Source organism: Falco naumanni, chromosome 9 (assembly GCF_017639655.2).
Source record: "Falco naumanni isolate bFalNau1 chromosome 9, bFalNau1.pat, whole genome shotgun sequence".
Taxonomy (NCBI): Eukaryota; Metazoa; Chordata; class Aves; order Falconiformes; family Falconidae; genus Falco; species Falco naumanni.
Genome location: NC_054062.1, coordinates 10,550,551 through 10,570,798, shown reverse-complemented (window position 1 = coordinate 10,570,798; position 20,248 = coordinate 10,550,551). Strand labels below are relative to the sequence as shown.

At 50.1% G+C, this 20,248-nt stretch overlaps 1 protein-coding gene across 3 annotated transcripts in view; it reads right to left on the bottom strand.

The window, feature by feature from the left end:
- Nucleotides 1-19,730, bottom strand: part of LOC121094100 (carboxyl-terminal PDZ ligand of neuronal nitric oxide synthase protein-like) — a 36,276-nt gene extending 16,546 nt beyond the window's left edge. For 2 of the 3 annotated variants that reach the window (XM_040607274.1, XM_040607276.1), the window contains exons 1-2: nucleotides 19,532-19,730; nucleotides 15,570-15,641 (exon numbers count right to left, since the gene is read on the bottom strand). In XM_040607274.1, the coding sequence (XP_040463208.1) occupies nucleotides 15,570-15,641; nucleotides 19,532-19,636 (177 nt within the window). In that variant the 5' untranslated portion in view covers nucleotides 19,637-19,730. Of the gene's footprint in view, nucleotides 1-15,569; nucleotides 15,642-19,531 lie in introns of those variants that run through there. The other variant, XM_040607275.1, reaches the window with a different exon arrangement.
- Between the last annotated feature and the right edge of the window lie 518 nt (nucleotides 19,731-20,248).

The following is a 20,248-nucleotide window of genomic DNA, read 5'->3' as shown; positions in this document are numbered from 1 at the left end:
GAACTGAGGCTTGCTTATTCATCAGGAGTTCACCTGGCAAGTCAAGGCAGAGCAGCCAGCTGAAATGAGAAGTTTCTAGCCCTCGCTCGTGGTGAGGATTACACATCCCCACCGCACAGCATGTACAAACTTGTGATCCCCAGCAGGGCTGGGATCCCCGTGGGCACCCAGCAATCGCCTCCGGAGCAGCTCAGGATCCTGTTGCATCCTGTAGCCTTGAGCCATGCTCTCTCTGACTTTAAGAGCCTATTTACTATGTAGATCGACTTGGAGAGGAACGCTGAACCGCTCCTTAGCGTGAGGATGGAGAAACGCAAGCAGGCACCCACTTACATCAGCAGGAACTGAGGGCTGCTCCTCTGCAGCAAGGTGCGTGGAGCAGGTAAAGATCTGCTTGATGCCTCCCTGCTTGGGAGGGCTGGGATCCATCAGTCGTACAGGATGGCCCCACAAACACAGGTTTTTAGGAGGGCTGCCCTAACGGCCAGCAGAGAGGGCATTGTTGTGGGCTGTACTTCAGTCTGGTCAGCAAACCTTTCAGAACCTCCTCTCACCCCTCTGTTTGGGAGAGATGCTGCTAGGGCTTGGACCGGGCAGGCAGTGGTGCTGCCTCACCTGCACGCAGGGATCTGTGAGGGCACTGCCTCTGGCTGCAGTGGCTGGAGGGTGGTCAGGTACGGGGGAGGCAGGGGAAAGAGCTGCTTTTTATCCAGGTCTCTCTTGCCTCTGAGGAATCTGCTTTCTGAGGCCTTGCAAAGCATTCAGATGGGCATGTTAATATAGGCCTTCTTCATCCCCCCTTCTCCCCATCTTCAGGAGATCTCATCCTTTGGAGGTCTCAGTTGTTGAGTCTCAGGCAGCCTTTAAGGATGGCTCAATCTTTCCACCTGAAGGTGAGGTGGCAAAGGACATGGCTGGAGTTTAGATATTCCTCTGAGCCAGTCAAAAGGATGTGGAGCAGAAAGTGGTCAGTTACATCCATGGGGAGAGCTGAGCTCCTGCAGGTGATGGCAGCTGGTGGGGACACCAGCACTGGCAGTAGCTCTTAATTAGTCTTTTCCACCTTTGAAAACAGGCAGACTGTTCTGGAACAAAGCTTCTTCGCCTGCTTTTAAAAAAGTGGGATAAAAGCAGCCTTTTCATTGCCTCCTCCCTGTTAAAGAGATACTGCAATACTGCTGAGCTTCATCCCAACAGGCACAAGCAGCCTTGCAGCCCAGCGCAAGGTGACATCATCTGGCCTTTGCTGCCTCTCTGACAAAAGCACCATTGTGTGACTGTCACTTCCAGGAACCCCCTGCTGTCCCCAGGTTTAATAGGGAGCTTTCCCACACGCAGCCCTTCAGCCCTTGTCTTGCCCGGGCAGGCCAACCCCAGCTCACAGGGAAGCTGAGTTTTATTTTACTCCCTACTTCTATTCACTTTGCAGGAGAAAACAAATTACCTTTTTGGTCTGCAGTGCTCTGGATGATTAATTAGTTTCAGTAATGAAGTAGCGTCTTGGGACCCCACCTCGACAGTCTCATGTACCAGGCACTGAGTGCACATGAGCGTGAAAATGGTCCCTGCCTCAAAGAGCTGCTAGGTTACTGCAGATAAAGAGTGCTAATTTCATTAGAAGCAGGTCAGATTCACCTGAAATAACCCTCAGAAGTGAAACTGCAATTATACACTGCGATACCTTCAATAATTGTGTATTTCCCTATAAACATCAGTGTCAAGAGGCCCCATAGAGAAGGTCCTGGTTTTGTACACATGATGTTTCTTATCCTAGTTGCCCTCCAGCCTGGTATGTAGGACAAGAGGCAAGTTAGTAGACTGAATTGTTTTAAACCTTGTTCATCACTGTTCAAACAACAAAGCTTAGAAGAGCAGGAGCCAGGACTCTGTGGCAGGCTCAGAGCTCCATGAAAAAGCCTCAGACCCCCTACATGGCTGTGGGAAGGTAGCAGAGTATTTTGTGTGTCACTTTCTCATCCAAAAAGCAAGGATGTTCATTTTCTACTTCATTCATTCAGTTGTTCTGGTTACAGCCAGTCCCCTGCTAAGTGACAGCTCCCCAGCACCTAGCCAGCAGGGCCAGACCACCAGATACTGCTCGCATGAAGGCATGAGCAGGGAGCCACCGAGGATTTCTGCTGCTTGCTCCAAAACCCGTTGTAGAGTCGGTCCCTTCCCTCTGCTCCCTGTGAGCCTGACGGGCCGCTGGCACAGTGGCACATCGATGAACTGTGTGAGCCTGGAAGATGCTCCTTGGTATGGCTAAGCTGTGCAGAGGGAAAAGAGGAGCTGGTGCCCTTGTGGAAGCAGGAGGGGGAGATGGGACACGGGTGATTCACAGCACTGCTTTGCTCTGTCTCTGGGAGTTGGTGTTTATTGAGAGAGAATAAAAATGGAAAGCTGATTTTTAGTTCTTCTGTGACCCTTCACAGAAGCATTTGTGACAGTTGCTCTCCAGGGAGCAGAGCAGCTGCTCGGACCAAGCAGTTTACGGTCACGGGAGCCAGGCAGGACCCACCACGGTGCAGCTGTGCGGGTGGGGGGAGCTAGAGTGTGCTTCAGGGGTGCTAAGCGAGGGCCCTGGTGGGGGCTCACATCCACGCAGCACAAAGGTGGGGAGATGTCCTAGTCCCACTGCCATGCTGAGGCTCAGATACAGACAGGTGCCAGGATTTCAGGCCTCTGAATAATGCAGTGTTTCCCTCCTCATTTACGTAACGATGCTTGCTGCTATTCTAGTGCAGGTAGTCCAAGAGGAGGAGGGTGGCAACTGGAGGTGCAGCCAGCTAGAGGCAAGTTGGGTGAGCCATGCCCTGCGTGCAGGGATGGAGGGAGCATCAGTGCTCCTGAGGCTCACTGCAGGCAGGTGAGGTTAAGAGGTAGAAGGCAGAGAAGGCGGTTCAGGTGTTCAAACTAGCACCTAAGCCAACCCATCCCCTGCTCCCAAGAGGGCCAGGTGTGACCTACTGTGGTTCCCCTTTTCCAGCACCTGTGCTCCTCTGCAGCCAGGAGAAACCCTGTGGCTGCAGCCTCCTTAAGGCCTTGTGACTTCAGCATGTGGGGGAAAGTGATGCTAAGCATGTCCACCCAGGGTGGATACTTAGGAGGAGGAATGTAGTTTGCTGTTGAGAATCTGGAGGAGCTACATCTGCATGACTTAACACCTGCTTTTGGTAAATGCTGCAGGGAGGGACCATCTCTTGGCTTCTAAACGTGCTATCACACACCATATGCACCTTGGGTGCTGTCCTCCAGCTCGCTCTCTCGTGGTTTCTCCTAGCTACCTATGAGGGAAATCTGCATTTTCTTTGGGTATCTACAGCAGTTAGGAAGCTGGACTCGGCACCTCTTATCTTTGAGCAAGCAGAATTCAAGCTAGAATGAAGACTTGATCTCCATTTGCATTCAGAAACAGCTCTTGATTATAAACTAGACCAGAATGAAAATCGGAGGGATGCTGAGCTGCCTAGCATGCTGCTATATGCAGACCAGGTTTCATGCCTTGTTTGCTAGATGCCATCAGGCTTCGTTCTCTTTTATGGCAGAGGACTCTTTGTTAGTGCAAGCCCTGGGTGCAGCTGACCTTTCTACTTCTCTCAATGCCAGCAGCTTTCACGAACAGCTTTGCTATGTATTGGCCTGAGAGTCAGGGACTGAAATAATCTGCTTTATTCCCTGGCAAGGAGACTTATTCTGTGTAGCTGTTAATACTATTGATCTCCAACAGTTCCACTTGAGAAAACATTTCTTACAGAAAGCCCAGTGACTTATAGTTGGCCTCCAAGCCTTGCACAGAAAGGATGTGTCTGGATCTGAGAGCACCAACAGTACAGCAATTCCAGCCAGGAGCAGGCCACTGAGCTTGGAGGGGTCAGTTGCAGTAAGGCTGTGAGGAATGTGCATGTAAGGGCTATTAGCAAAGGCTTGGTGTGCAGCACTGGAGGATCCTGCCACCTCAGTAGAATCAGCAGTTACGTCCAATGTTTAGATGCAGCTATTAAGAGGGATTTTCTAAAGCACAGGATTCCTGATTCCCATCGACTTAAGACAGAATCTTGGTTATTCTGAACAACACACAGGGCACAAATGTCTCCTGAAATCTGCCCAAGAGCTCTTGTATCACAAGTGTTTCTGGAATACAGTAAAAGCAAAGACAGAAGGGAGCTCAACCCTTTCCTGCCAGGCTGCCCCTGGGCAGGTGTTGGTCACACCTGGGTATTACCCAGATGTGAAGACCTGAGCAGAGCCAGGCACAGCACAGCTGGCACGCTGCTTCGTGCCAAGTGATCCTTGGTTAGAAAATATTGAATGCTAATCAAACTGCCGATAGACTGTGGTAACCCTCCTTGGTGACAGTCCCTAAATCTATAAAGGAAGGTCTCTTGAGTTGTCCTCAAATTCTCCATAAAAGTCTTACTCTAGTCTGGAAACAAGACTGTTACTGTAAGAAAGAAAACTCAATGCTAATTGTGTCATTTCCAAAACTCCAGAATATTAAGCAGTTCAAGGACTCTGCTAGCCTCAGGGGAGCTACTGAGGTTAGTGAATCATGATGAGAGAAACAGCCTGGGTTTAGCTAGTGGGTATTATGGATAAAGAGGGTTTTATGGTATCAGTATTTATTGCCACAGAGGTCTTGTCATCAAAACTGTACCAGAGCATCACAGCCAAGTGCCGAGGCAGAGGCAAGCAGCCTGGGCTGGGCTTTCAGGCTCTTGGACAAGAGACTGCTGGATGATTTGTTTGTCAGTGGTTTGCAGGCTCATGGTGCTGGGCAGTGTATGTGCCCAGGTCTCCTGGAGGCATGCCAGGGTCCTCAGCTGGGTATGCAGCTACTTCACAGATGGGTAAATAAAGATGAACTTGTTACAGACAGCCCTGAAAGCAGCTACAAAGAGCAGGAACCCACCTGCGTGTGCCCTGTTCACACTGCCAAGGCAGCTATGGCATGGCGTTGTCCCCCTGCTCAGCAGCGACTGGCAGCCACCTCAGGCCTGATGCTCAGTTCCACTGTCCTGACGCCTGCTCTGCTCCCCAGTGCCATTCCTGGCTCCCTGGGCTAGCAGTGGGGTCAGCAGCTAGGTGTGAAGTTGTGGACATTAATGCATTCTGTGCTGTTTTCGCATACAGGTCAATGATTAACCTCAGTGTTCCCTGCTCCTGCCCTCAGCTTGGGTGCAAGGAAGCAAGATTAAGTGGGAGACCAGCATTGCCCTGGGGGGACAACACCATGGAAATAAGAAAATGTACCTGGGCTGGAGGTTTAGGCCCCATAATCATTAACAGCAGGAGCATAGGTTGCAGCAGGACTGAACCGGTCCATGAGGGCTTGGGATCACTGAACCTTAGTGCTTCATGAACTGCCTAGGGCTTGACTAGAGGAGCAGGGCACTTGGAGAGGCAGCAGGTGTTTATGACAGACACCACCATTTGAGCCAGTTCTGCCAAAGAATCCATGTGCCTGAAGAGTAACTGCATGTCTTATGCCCTCAGGGAGTCAGCTATAAATGCCTAGTCCTCCATCACACTGCATCATGATAAAAATGATTTGGTCTTGGAAAGAAATCCCTGGAGCTCAGAGGGTTTGGTGAGATTCCTGGGGGTATGCTGGGCCTGGCTGTGCAAGCAGCAGGGTGATTTGGGGTCCTGGCCCATGATGCTCTCTGCAATGCAAAGGGCCATCCTCCCCACCAGCAGACCCACCGCATGGCAGTATCTCTGCAGCAGCATAGTGACAGAAGGATGGAGAAAGAGGGAAGTGACTCGGGTGTCCTGAAAACAGTCAGGCAGTTGCCAATTAGCCCAAATAGCCCATCTGGCCCAGGGAAAGGCCATTTAGAAAATGTCTAATCACCGTTGCAAGAAAGAAAGAAAACCATTCCATAATGCCTTTGAAAAATCCCTGCTCCCCCATCAAAGTATCCTTCCCTCCAGGGACCCATTCAAGTTTTTTGTTCTGTAGATTTATCATAGAGTTATCTGGTCAAAACATGAAGTAGCTTGTCAAAGCGTTATGTTAAGTAGCACCGATTCTGTTTGCCTTCAGGTGTCATTTAGTACACAGCAAAAGAAGAATGCAGAAAGCAAGCATAAAACAAAACTATTGTTAGCAAATATTATTTTACTATGCAGAATTCTGCTTTGTGGTCACAGTCCCTCAGGGCCCCCTCTCCTCAGAACACTGATCTGTAAAGTACAAAGGGCTCTTGCACTGGACAAAAAGCAAGACAGAAACTACAAAGGCACCTGCTGCTGTGGCACTGGGTCTAGCCTTCCTCCTGTGTCCAGTGCAGGCTCTCTTAACCTAAGAACCAGAAAGGCTGATCAAAACATGAGGTTGTACCGCAGTTACAAGCTGAGTTTTGTTTTCTTCCCACCCCCCCACCCCCCCCCGCATGTAGCTAGCTTCACCCATGGGACAGATTTAAGCATTTGTACTTTCATGGACCATTCTGCTTTGTTCCTGAAACATGTCAGCCTGCTCTAGTGGAAATCAAAGTGTGTGCTTGTATTTGCTGCATGAGGATGGTCTCTGCTCCACCAACACAGCAAAGGCACTCCCCACTGTGGGCAACCCCAGCTTCTGTGCCCTTGCCCAAGCAGTGGTCACTCAGATTAAGGCACCTCCTTGTTAACAAGCTAACCTAATCTGCTCACTACCAATCTGGTTGCCATCTCAATTTCATTTTTTTCAGACACCAATAAAGAAGCAGCTCTGAGTTGTGGCTGATTGTTCCACACCAGAATGTAATTTGAAAGCCATTATATTTCATTTCTGTAATACTTTACAACCAGTAATGTAATTGTTGAAAAAGCTACTTTATTTTGAACTAGGTAAAAGCTTTGCAGAGATCTCATACACTGACATTTTAGCTAGTGAAATCAAATGCTTCAGTAATATAGCACTAATACTGTTAAAGCCACTTTATTTTACAATTAAAAGATAGCTGCCTCATTGTCAAGATCTAGCATCAGACAAAAAGCTCAGTCTTGTTCTATTTAGTAGTATCTGTTTAACTGCTTTTATTAGCTTTCAACTAAACTCCAATCCATTATGACTCTTAGGCAAAACAGTATTAATATGCCTCACTAGTTCCACCCCCTCACTGGAGGAGCCATCCAGTTTTCAGCACTGAGGAAGGCATAAAAGGTCACTGTTGCTTAGAGATGACACATTTCACTGACTGATCCCTCCATCCATCTGTTATCAATCATACATAGCGCACTCTCTGAACAGGGTATAAGAACTGAAGCATCTATTATCACCAGTCACTTCTCAAAAACTAGGTCATGCCATGTGGCTACCGAAAAAGCTCTAAGCTGTCTTCTGTTACGGTGGCCTGTACTCACAGCTAGACCAGTCCCCACGCATTTAATCTCCGAAGTTAAGTGGCAGAAGATAACTAATCACTATTCTGTGGCAAGAAGTCTGAAGGTGATTTAGGGCTGGAGATGAGCAGGGTGGAAACTGGCAAGAGATTACAAGCCAGTGGGGCAGCTCTATGGCAGGGCGAGACATCCCCAGCGAGCAGAAGGCTGGATTCTTGTGTAATCTCAGAGGTGTTTATTCCTCTCCTCCCACTCAAGATGTACGAGCAGAACATTGTCAGTTCTCCACCGTAGCCACACAATGCTGCCTAGAAACGCGGTGCATGACGCCACTGCAAAAACATCTCATTAAGAGCTTCTTCCCTTTGCATTACGATAATATGAAGAGCAGAAACTGGATAAAACAAGCTTGGGTTAGTCTGAGATGAGGCAGACTCAATTCTTTTAGGAAAGCAGCTTCTGCATCTTTAAAGCCATTTCTTCAGCTTATAAAAATTAAATTTTCCATAAGGTTAGTAAAGCAGCATATGCATGAAACACACCTGAGCCTGCCAAGGTGACCATGGATAGGCGTGGAGAGGCTTAAGGAGCTGCACCTCCATCACTCATCCTTCCAGCCCCAGCCTTCCCCCTTCTTTGGGCCTTCGTGGCAAGGGACCTCTGGGAGACATCGTCCCACCTGGCGTTCTGTCTAATGAGGGCTGCAGGGCATACCGGGAAAGGGGAGAGGCTGTAAAACCCAGCAGCAGGGTAGGAAGCCCTTCCTGGAGGGGGGTGGGAGCAGGATAAGGAGCAGCGGCTGGGAGGTCACGGCTCTACAGCTCTGCCTATTGTGAGGGGAGGCCCTGCAGCCTCCAGCTGACACCACTCCTTTGCCTGGAGAGATGGATTCTCGCCAGACCTTCTGCCGGAGGGATCACCTCCCTCCTTAGCATCCTGGCAGTGCCTGTGCTGTGGGAAGGCAAGAGCTGGAATGTGGCTGTCACCTCCTAATGCAAGGTGGCTTCCCCTCCAAGGGCATCTGTCAGGTCCGTTACCTTCTTACAGACCAGAAAACGGACTGTGGGAACCAAACTCGGGTGACATTTGCACTGTGGAGCAGTGAAATGCTTTTCAGTAGAGCAGGGCACTGAACAGTATTAGTTTCAGTACTGCCTGCCCTTGTTAAACCCACTAACTAGTCCTCTGACATGGGAAAGGGCAAAGAACTGGCCAAGGGGGTTGGGGTGATGAAGGCTTCAGTGGAGGTGTAATAGGAATGGATGCAAAATCCACCATATCATGAAAATGGGCTAATGTGTGTGTCTGGACACACCAGAGACCACTGCAGAGCTGCTGCCTAGATGCTAATTAGAGCATTCAGGTCCAAGGGTCTGTATCTGCACACCCACATCTCCTCCCCTTGGGTAGAAGGAGGTGAGAGGCTTCCTGGCATGGCCCAGGTAGGACCCTCGGAGCACACTGCAGGACGCCTCTGCCTCCCAGGAAGCCCAGCCTGATCCCCATCCCTGTGCAGGAGGCTGCTATAGCTGCAACAAATAGAGGAAAACAAACTAATGAGGCATTAGGGCTAAACTTAGCTGCAATTAACACTTAATTACCATCCTGAAAACACTTGCTGTATTTTGTCAGGGCCTGGAAAGATAAAACCAATTAGCTTAATCTTGTGTGGTAGAAACCTTAAACTGGCTCATGGATGGGATGCTGGGACTAACTGGTGTTTCTGAGACCATAGTGCCTGGAGCTGAGCAGTCCTGCAGGCAGGTCAGGTAATGGGACACAGCCCTGCTCGGGGCACCGGGTGCCTGGGGAAGAGGGGCTGCGTGGCAAGGATGCCTTGAGCCAAGTCATCCCCTCTGCTCTTGATGCCCTCGTGCCATTCCCTGTTTTCTTAGCCTGCTTGTCTGCAAGACTGTTCTCTGTGCCTGCAGCTTTGCTGTGCTGACTGGTATCTTCCCTTAGCAAAGCAGATGGCAGGTAAGGCTGCAGGCCAAAGTACATGGGCTGCTGGGCAGGCAGGCAGAAGTGCGGAAAGATCCAGCAAGTAGGCAGAGGGCAGAAAGCCATGCATGACTGCCTGTAAATCTTGTTCCAAGTCACTAGTGTAAGTTCCTCAGTTTTTTTGGGGGGTAGACTTGTAGGCTGTGCTGAGGAGGACTGATTACAGCCTGATCAGGTACTGCCTGCATGGAGCTTTCTTAGGTCTCTGCTTCGGAGAAGAGCCAAAACTGACACCAGACCTTCCGCAGAAGGTATCACAGCAAGTTTGTACATGCTCATGTACACTGATGTGAATACCTAAAACCTCTGCTCTCTCCTGGAGGCTACAGGCTCCATCTAATATGTATCAGTGTAAGCAACCCTTGCATGGTTCTCCAGAGGAGGTAAGGCATCCTAGAGAAAGATACTCTTGGAGCACACTTTGGGGTAAATGCATAGTCCTTTTGGCATGGGGGAGAAGGAGGAAGAGAAGCATACAGGTTGGGGGAACCTTGTCTCTCTGAAGTCCTCCTCTCATCTTGCCATAAGGTCTGCTGTCTGCCTGTCTGCTTGTCAGGCAGATTGCACCCATGACCGCAGCATGGGACTATCTTCTACAGTACTGCTCCTCATGTGATCTAGTGAGTGTCACTATGTGATGACAGTATTTATTTAAAGGCCTTGGGTGAGCTGACATGGCCCAGCTCTCCTGTCTGTAAAGCAGCTAATAAATGAGACTTAGTTACCAACACAGAATGTTTGCCCACCATCACTGTGTACTATCAGCTGTGCCCTCAGCTGGCTCAGGGTGTGCCAACAGTTTAGAGCAGACACACAACGCTCCTGTGTTTCACACTAACCATGTAAGAACTGTCATCTGCTTTTCCTGCACCTTCCTGTAAATGAAAAGAAGGTGCGTGGCACTCTGAGAACTAAAGAAAGGTCCACACCAGCAGTCTGAAGACTGCTGAAGTATTTTAAGATGCTAGGATTGTTTTCTCTCATAGCCCAGGGCTGTCATTAGCTGAGCATTTGGATGCTCTTCCAAAGAGGCTGAAAGGAAAAATCCTCCAGTAACTGCAGCAGAACAAAATCCCATCCAACAACAACAGATCCTGGCATGCAGCTACAGAGGTCTATACCAGGGCAAGTGCTCCAACAGTTTGCGTTTCCACATTTGAGTCTGTGCCTGAGCTGCAGTGGGACCAAATAACTTCATTACAGTGGGAGAGGCTGCAAAGACTAACCAAGAAACGCAGCAGCTGATTTTTTTTTTTTAGTATTGATCACAACTCCAGCTCAGATTAACATGAAGCTGACAGGAAAACTTAGCTCCAAGCATCACAGCTCAGGAAGGGCTTATAGGCAGAATATATCAGAGGAATCTATGCAGCGGTTATCTTGGTGAACTTCTGTATAAGAAGGCTTTCTGTCTGGGAAAACTGAAGGAACTGTGTTCCAGCAGAATCTCATGAACAAGTCTATTAAACATCTCTACCTCTGAAGTCTGCCACACAGTGACAGATTAAACTGAGACGGCTGAAGGCAGTCACCCTGCCCTCTGCCAGCTGTCCACCTGATTCCTCTCCTGTAGCAAGAGCAGATAAATAACAGCCATATCTGCTCCTGAACCATTGCAATTTATAGCCTGACACGGCTTTAAGTGCAAGCTGCTGTATGAAGCCAGCCCAGCTATCAGACTGGGAGCTGCTGGGGTGCAGGAGAGGCAGTTTCTGCGCGGCTGTCCCTGTGGCCGCTGCTTCACAAGGCTGCACTGTAGGATTGTAACTTTTACTCATCCTGGTTTAAACTGATGTCATGTCACACTTCAACACTGCCAGTTGATATTTGGCAGTCAATATGACTTAACAGTGTGGCTAGATCGCACCTCCTCACTGGGATACCATGTGGAGAAATCGCAAAGTGTTGAGGCTCTGCTTATTAAGAGCATGGATGCAGCAAGAATGATCAGGATAAGAGGGAGGCTGAAGCAAGAACCCCGTTCTTGTGCCAAGGACAGCTCAGGCATTCCTGATGTATCCTGCATCAAGATTTATATATGTTTCTGCTTCTCTGGCACACTGGCCTCTGGGGAAAAAGGCTTCTCAATTAAATTAATCCCAAGAAACATGGAGGTAACAGAAGAAACACATTAGTCTGGATGCCTGCCTCCTGTTTGTTCATCCTGGTGCTTGGATGACCACAGCACCAGTGGGCTGTTCCCTTACGAAATGATTAAACAATCCAACATCTGGCTCTTTTCTGAGTGTCAATACCTGCTTATGTCCAAGCTAGATCTTCCAAACAGACCTGAAATTTCTAGGCTTCTTCAAATCTGAAGTGCAAATTCTATGGAAACTGATTCTGTGCCTTAAAGGTAATTAAATGGAGTGACTTGGGGAATTGCTGGCAGCAGGCTGCCTGTGGGGATGACAGGCTTTGACACTTACTCCTACTGTGACCTTGTACAGTTTGCCTCTCAAAATAGCTGCATTTCACTAGGGCTGCTTGACTGGCTGGAAGTGCTGGACTGAAGGCAGTGCTGCTCTAGGAAGGTTAACAGCTGACTGTTCCTCCTCTGGCCAGTTCGAGCCCAGTGGAAGCCGGGGAATGGATGCAGGACACATTGTGATGTTAATCCTTCACATAAAGCCATCCATTCCCTGGTCTCCCAGGGCAAGATTTCCCAAGCAACCTGAGGAGCTTCAAGGAAATGTGTTGTGTTTTACAGACCCCACTTTACCCCTAGGCCCGTACCCATAAGCATCCTTACTAAAGCTTTCCTGTTACTGTTGCAGTATTGTGTGTGTGGGTTCCACATCTTTCCTCTTAACTTCAGTGAGAGCCTTCACCTGGCTAAGGGGAGACCTTGGTTATTTAGCTGTTCACTAACAGGCAGCCAGGAGCAGTGTTTCTAGGAAAAGGGTGACCCTGCTGAATCCAGGAGCCGTTTAAGCCCTCAAGAAGGACTTTCACATTCTTCAAATTAGCTGCCACTTGACTTCTGTAGGAAGAAGAATCTTGTATTGTACATGAGCTCCCTAGAGCGCTGAGAAGGCTCAAATATTTGCAGATGCATCCACTTCAGCAGAAAGCCAGTCCCACCAGGATGCTGACTCTGAACGCAGGAGTGTGAGAGGGTGCTGCCAGACACCCAGACCTGGATGGCCTCAGGCAGCAGGAGACAGCAGATGCAGCATGCTGCTTCTGCCTGGGAGGCGGAGGAACACCTGCCTGCACTGGGTGCTTGGAGCTGCACAATGAATTGGACTCTCATGAACAGCAACTTGATGTGTTTGTCAGAGCACAGTGTATTTATTCAAGTAGCAAAGTAATTTCATCACCTCCCCTGCCAGGGCAGGAGGAGGCAGGGGGATTAGTCTGAACTCTGATGATCATATAATAACATGGCAGCTGTATGCAGCTAATAATCCACCGGGAGGATTAGCAAACTTGAAGTTGTCTAGCTCTGCATAATGGGAAGCTAAGAACAGCAGCTTCCCTGTTCTACCTATTGCGTTTGCATTCCCTCCAGTGGAAGCATAGAACAGGATGGGACAAGGTTTTCCAGTCTGTTATGAAATGGGAATCTAATGTGTGACTAATAGAGTATTGCTAGCAAGTCTACAAAGCATTCATTCAGTCAGGAATATGGATTTACGCTTTACTATGAGAATGCATCTTAAATACCTACTGCAAAAGAGCAGATTGCGATTTCAGCAGACTAATGTTAAAACATGTCATCTGAGGCTCTCTGGGAGCAACATCTTATAGTCTGTGCATGCCGCATGTCCTGAAGTCTGGAGGCAGACTGCTCTGCTAATGCATGGAGAATACCACTGAACTCTTCCCAGCTTCGCTGGCATAATTCATATGCAACTGGCAAAAGAGCCAGTACAAAGCATAGGACAGTAAGATGCCAAAGAGTAGACTTAGCAACTGGAGCTGCTATGTTATTTACCCGCCTCTCTCTCCCACCACACTCTGAGGACAACGCTGAGTGCTAGTTAGCTCAAGGTTTTTTTCCCTGGGGCAAGTGCTTTTAACTACAGACCAGAATCAGACAGAGTAGGAAGGCAGTTTCAGAGCTTGTATCAATTTACTAATGAAAAACTAGAGTAACCAGCTCTGTCAGAGCCTGGAAAATACAGAGCTGTGACTCCTCATCCTCCGCCCTGGTGCCCTTCTGCAGTGGCAGAAGCAATGAGTAATAGCCTGCCTGTGCTGTGGGCTGCCCCTGCTCAGCTGGCTCAGCCACTGATGGAGCTCCCGTGATGGCTCACACTGCCTCCTCCCATGTCGCAGGGCAGAGAGAGCAGCATAGGAAATGCTGTGCTGGGGCTTGTACTGTGCAACTTTTCTCTTCCGCTCCAGTAGAGAATTCCAGTGGAACACTGGAGTGCACAAAGGATGAAAGCTTCAGCACAATGTGCCCCTGCCAACACTTGGCAGGGCTGCAGGACCCTTCTTGCTCTTGCAGTGCAAACAGGCACTACCACTCACAATAAGATAGTAGCAAAATACTAGTTTCCACCAATAGCTTCTTCCACTATTTCCTCCCAGTTGCAACTGGTGCTGCTGAGAGTCCATGGGAAAAATCTCTAGTATTGACAAGGCTTCTGCATGCAAATGAATGCTACATAAATAACCCCCATCTTTCCTCAGTTCCTAGGTTGTGTACTCCATGCACTAGAATTCTCTTCAAAGACCTCCCAGTTCATTCTTTATGCTCTAATTAAGGATCAGTGCCAATTAACTATCTTCAATAGAGGAGCATCTTCCGCTCAGCAGCCAGGAAGTGTCTGAATAAGATCCTGCTGTACAATACGCACATGAAAAGGGGAGCCCTCCCTTTTTGGAAAGGGCTTCCAAGATTAAAAACCCAGTATAGAATACAGGATGCCTACTTTAAAAATATTGTGTGATAAGATTAACTGATGGCATCCATGAATGCAGAGTGGTTTCTTATATGCTTCACGTAGCACTCGAGCATCCTATTGCGCTGCCAAGACTGAGCTAGATACCATCGTGGCAATAGCAGGTGTGAAAACAGAACACAACACTTTCTAGAAACCGCTATTAAAATACTGACTGCTTTTTCTTGCAGGGGTGTTATCCAGTCAAAGATCAGCAGAAGCGCAGTGTCAAATCTGACGCTAAATATCGATTCAGCTAAAAAACTACCAGTAGTTACACCAGCATCTAAACTGCTCCAGTAGCCCTCACCTACTGCTTTTTCTTCCTATAGATGTTCACCTGTTCCATAAATAACCAGGCAATTTAGATAGCTGCTGCACTGCGTTCTGAGCAAGAGCTGTGCTAATAGTCTGAGCAGGCAAAGGCAGGGGAATGTCATTTCTGAGCTTGGCTGGAGATGAATACATCAGCTCCCCAGCCAGTTACAGGCTAAGTTTAAAAAGTGCTATTCTAAATGAAAATTAGATGGTTAAACACTGTGGGGGGAGGGGGGAAATAGGATAATCCCCTCAAAGCTTTAAATGGAAGATTCTCAAACCTGCTTTAGCTGATGTGAGACATACGAACAGCCTCAGAATTAAGACCCCTGCAAAACTTCAGCCAGGTACAACAGCTGCAGTGCCTTTTGGGGTAGATAAACTTGAACTCGTTATACGTGAAGCAGATGTAAGCTAGCCACCCCCCTAATCGTAGCTAAATCTGGTGACCATTCATAAGCTGTCCTGAGGAATAAAGGGTTAGGGGAGGATGAGTGCAGACTGGATGATGAGAAACAGGAACTGTAAAACTGTATTGGAGGATGGGAGAAAGCAGCAAATTATTCCATGAGCAGCAGGATCCATGAAGTCTAGTCTGATGGGATTTACATTCGTAACATCTGCCAGGCCACTGAAATCTCAATACATAACAACATAATATATCTGAAACTGTCAATGAATTCAAGTGCTTTTGTGGAGCAGATTGTATATATCTCATTTTTCACACACACAAAACCCCAAACAGGCTGAATAAATCGCTTGGGTTCCAGGAGAATCCCCATACCTGCTCAGCAAAGACTAGGGTTTTATGTTTGAGTTTTGCTAACTGATACCTTTGCAAAGAGCCAGGGATGAGTCTATACTAAGATGCTGTGGGAATTTCTGGAGAAGCTTGTTACGATCCTGATTGCGCTGAAATTTGAGCTCCAGATAGGAAGTGGGGATGTAGAACAGCACACTGCAACCAAGTCATTCCAGTGAACGTAACCTTTTATTCCACATGGGGTTCAGCTCTTTTGAACTTACCCTAATCCTTCTCATGGCTGCCACAATCTCCACACGGCTGTTGGGCCTGGGTACATCCAAGCTGCCGATGTACTGAAAGACAGAACAGTGAGATGTCTGTAAAGCAATGCCCAAATTACTGGTGTAGGCTTCTTCAAAACAAACAGCATCTCTCATTAATTTAGTTCCTGCTTGGTTAGACTCTCTCTGATGCAGGACACGATAGGAGTATCTGTTTTGGATAATATTGTAAGTCAGGGAGAAGTTAATGGATTTGTAACATCGGGTGTAGCCTCTGACCTCATTCAGATTCTGGGTGCACCTTTTCCAGTGCTTTGCAGGGTAATGCCTGTTGCTAATCAAGTCACGGTCTGAAAATGGGACTGTCCATCCTTTCTCACTCCTCACTACACCTGCTTTTAAAAGACTCAAAGCTAAAAGCACACAAGAGTTGGAAAATTGCCAGGATGTGCAACAACTAACTTTCCCAGAAAAGGCTCGTGATTCTGCCCTAACTTTTCAGCTTGGACCATCTTCCCTCAGGACATCACTGCGCCTGCTTGGTTGGATCAGCTCAGCTGCCTGCAGAATCCTGTTAAACCCACTCAAATCTGCATCCTACACCAGCTGTTTTTAACGATGCTTAGGGGAGCTGCAGTCCTAAACGAGATGCCTGGCTGAGCTGAGCTAGCGGCTGCCTGCATTTCGGTGTAAGCACCAGTCCTGGGGGGGCTGAGACGCGGGCAGACAGCAGGTTCCCAGCACCTCCGCCTCCGCCACTTCACCACACCTACAGCTTTCTGCGGATCGCTTGACTGTTCTCTTGCATGCAATGGCAATGTGCTGCTGACGCCACACGCGTTGTTAGGGAAGACCTGCAAGCAGACAGCTTCCCACTGCTGCCGTCTCTCCCTCCCGTGTGCTGTTCCCTGAGCTGCCTGTACTCTCCCCTTACACCGGGTTGTAACGCTTGTGTGCCAAAGCAGACTCTGGTTGTGCACCTGTTGGCAGGAGGCAGCTGCTGCAACATGGTGGTACCTGTGGTAGCACACGTGGCACAGATGTACAGGAGTGTTGCCCGTGCTGCTGCCAAGCAGAGGAGGCACAAAACTGCCAGCTCAGCCTTGGGAATGAGGAAAACATGCAGCATCCTGGGCAAAGACCGTGAATGTTGTAAAGTGGCGTGGCTCACAGCTCTGAGGAAAGACTTGCATGTCAAGGGCATGTTGGCGAGGGCAAGAAAAATACCATCTGAGTGAGAGGACGAGCAGCCCAGTGAGAAATGCCAGTGCCCTGCCAACATGGGCTATACCGGGTGCGGTCCTGGGCCCGCGGCTCTGGCAGCTGAGGGCAGGATGCTGGACTCAGCGCTGGCACCTTCCCAGCAGGGTCCGTCAGCTCCCCCAGCGTCACACAGCCCATCTCTGCACAGTGTCACAGGCAGGTTATTGGGGCTGCGTGTGCACTGGGCAGCTTACAAAGCTTAGTCACCCTCCCAAGAGCATTTGGTTCATGAATTGCATGTGCTTTTTGAGTGTGTGGTTTCAAGTTGTGGGATTTTTCTTGGAAGTTGTTCCCCTGTAGAGAGGGGAGGAGGAGAAGGGGCAGCTAAACAGAGTGATAATTAATATACATATGGACGGAGACAAAATAATTCCCCCAGTGCAGCCCCATAGCTATCGCTGTTACTGACATAGTTCTGGTTTTATTTCTCTACTGTAATGCTAGCAATGGGTTTTATTGTGAAAAACTACTTAACAGGGCTTTCAGAGATGAGTTCTCCTGTCTCACTATTTACTGCTTTTTTGCCTGCTTTGAAATAAACACCGCAAGCAATCTGAAAGGTCATCTAGCTTTTCTGATGCTTCTGTGAATGCCTTTGCAAAATGGCATTTTTAAGAGCAGTTAAGTTCAGCTATAGCCTTTGGTAAACCACAGGAGAGTCAGATTGCTCAGACCACAAAAGCTTGAGGGCAGCAGGGGAGGGAGCGACAGAGCCAGGATTCCCCTCCGCCCTCGTGGTGAGGGCATTATCTGTATCGCTCCGATCTGTGGTCTCTTTGGTTTGCAGGCATCTCCTTCCCCACTCTGTGGTGGCTGTCAAGTACAGTCACAGGTAATCCAGATTAATTCAGTCCAGCCGGCTGGCCTTTTGTCTGCAAACAAGAGCTGCAGTGGGGAACAGGCCATGCTACCAAAGATAAATTGATAGGTGTGGGCAAGAGGAGAGCTGGTGACTGCCAAGCCAGAAGATATTCTCCCAAGCTCCCTGCTTTGGCCTTGCTGCAGAGTCTGGGTACTCATGCTCCCACGCAGAGCTCTGCCAGCTCATGAAGCTCTGCACAAACAGCCACTTTTCCACAAGCAGCTCCCAGTATTGACCTCCTGAAGTTTGTCCCTGAAGATTATAGGGCAAGTAAGACAGTTTGGTATGTGGAGATTAGAGACCAAATGTGGTCAGTCAGATTGCCTGGTGCGAGACACCTGGCAGCCAGTTACAGCCTTGTCATTGTCAGAGTTGCAGCTGACTGATGTGCCCACAATGAGCATCCAAATTGCAAGAGACAGACTTCACAGCAGAGCCAAGCAAGCATGTTACTAAGGTAATGCAAACCCCATCTCAGACCCACACATCTTAACAGCATGTTATCCACTCTCTGAATAGCTCTGGATGACTGAAGCTGTCAATCTGAAGAAGCCGGTTTCACTCAGTTAAAGGTGTAATTCCTTCAAAACCTTTAAAAAAGTCAAAATAAGGATTTTTCTTCTCAGTACAGTCTGCGGCACAGCAAATGTTAATGTAAAAAAAAATTATTTTTTTTTCTCCCCTAAGAAAGAGATTTTTTAAAATATGTGATTAACTGTCTATTCAGATCCATCCTATATCCTGCTTAAGTCTTACAGCTCTTTCAGCAGGAAAAACAGAATGTACAAAATCCACATTTCAAAGCTTTATTTGAATATATGTGCCCCTTCTTTCCAGCTCAGGAGACAGCAGGCGTGAATTCCATTTCTAATCTGTTAGGCCACCTGCAAAGAGGGGAAGGGAAACCTAGAGTTGCTCCAGCAAAATGCAATTCTTCTTGTCAGCTGAATTATGAACCCATTCCCTGTGCTGTCTACAGAATGTCAATTCCAATGGAGTCACTTTCTGAGAGTGATGCTGCGCTCACTGCCAGACTGTTCTTCATGATCAATATGAAATTTCTGACAATACCAGTGGTTTTTTCTGATACCTGAAGGGCGCATGCATTTCAACGAAGGCCTTGCCTGCTCAGCTTTCCACGCAGGGAACAGGTCAGATGGAACAAGGCACTTAAGACGGTTTGTAAGCAGCAGGTAACAGCCTGCTGGTTTCCGGGGGGGCCATGACAGGAACGAGGTCTTGCCCGACTGGGGACAGGACAGGGAACGGGACAGGCAGCAGATGGAGCAAGGACACGCGTGTGCACCTGCACAGGCAGCATCCCTGGCACTGTCCAGAGGGGTCTTTCCAGATCAGTTCTCAGACGAAGCGTGCAAGGCAGCTTCTGAGGATTAAACAGCTGAAAACACCACTAGGAGAAGAACAGGAACCTGTTTGATTGTGATAATTAAGTGCGAGGCTTTCATAATTTGTTGGTGTTTTCTTTAGACTCCCTTAGGTCCGACGCGCAGTTGCACGGGCTGGGGGCGCCTCCAGAGCTACAGAAGCCCACGGCGGGCAGGGCTGGAGGGGCACAGCGAGCCTGGTGCCCACCACATACCCCAGCAGCGGCTGCTGCCGGCCCAGGACCCCCAGCCCGCGGGGACCCCGCGCCGGCCTGCGCCAGGCGAGGGCAAGGGGGCCCAGCGCGGCGGGGGGCGCCTGCCCGGGGCACCACGGCCTCTGCCGGAGCCCCCCGCCGGAGCCGAGAAGGGGCTGGGGGCTCTGCCCGGGGCTGGGGGGGGCCGCCGGGCCCGCCGCCGCCGCCCGGGGCTGGGGGAGCGCGGCCGGGGCTCACCTTGGCCTGGAAGTGGATGCCGTGCTGGAAGGCCTCCTCGTTGTGCAGCGGGACGCGGGAGTCGCAGCCATCGTCCACCAGGTTGTACCGGTTCTTCACCGGCATGGCGGCGGGCGGGCGGCCGCCTCAGGCCGCGGCCCCGCCGGGCATCCCCGCCGGCAGCACCCGGCCGCGGGGCGGGCGGCGCGGGGCCGGGGTGTGGGGCTGCGGGCGCCCGAGCGCGGCCGCGTTTTGAATGAGCGTCCGCGGGTGCGAGCGGGGCCCCGGCCCCGCCGCGGCGCCATTGGCCCGAAGTTCCCTCATGTGATGCGGAGGGCGGCGGGAGCCCGCCCCGCCCCGCCCGGCCGCGCCGCCGGCCCCGGTGCCGGCTAGGGCTCCGCCTCGGTGCGGGGGTCCGCGCACCGGAGCCGCGGGCCGGGCGCACCTCGGCTGCGGCAGCCCGAGCTGGGCGGCGGGGCGGCCGCCGAGCCCCGGCCCGGCGAAGTGCTGCCCTGCAGCCTCGCCGTGCGCGGCAGTGAGGCACCGGCGGCGCCCGGCACAAGGCGGGGCCGGCCCGGCCTGGCGGTCCGTTTTCGCACGGAGGGGCGGTAACACCGTGTCGTGACCCCCGCGGGCACGGGACCGCCAGGCCCCTGCTCTGGCTGTGGCTGTGTGGCCAGGAGGCGTCCCCGGTGGCGTGGCAGGGCTCGCCAGCGGCAGCTCCCCGCGGCCCGGCTC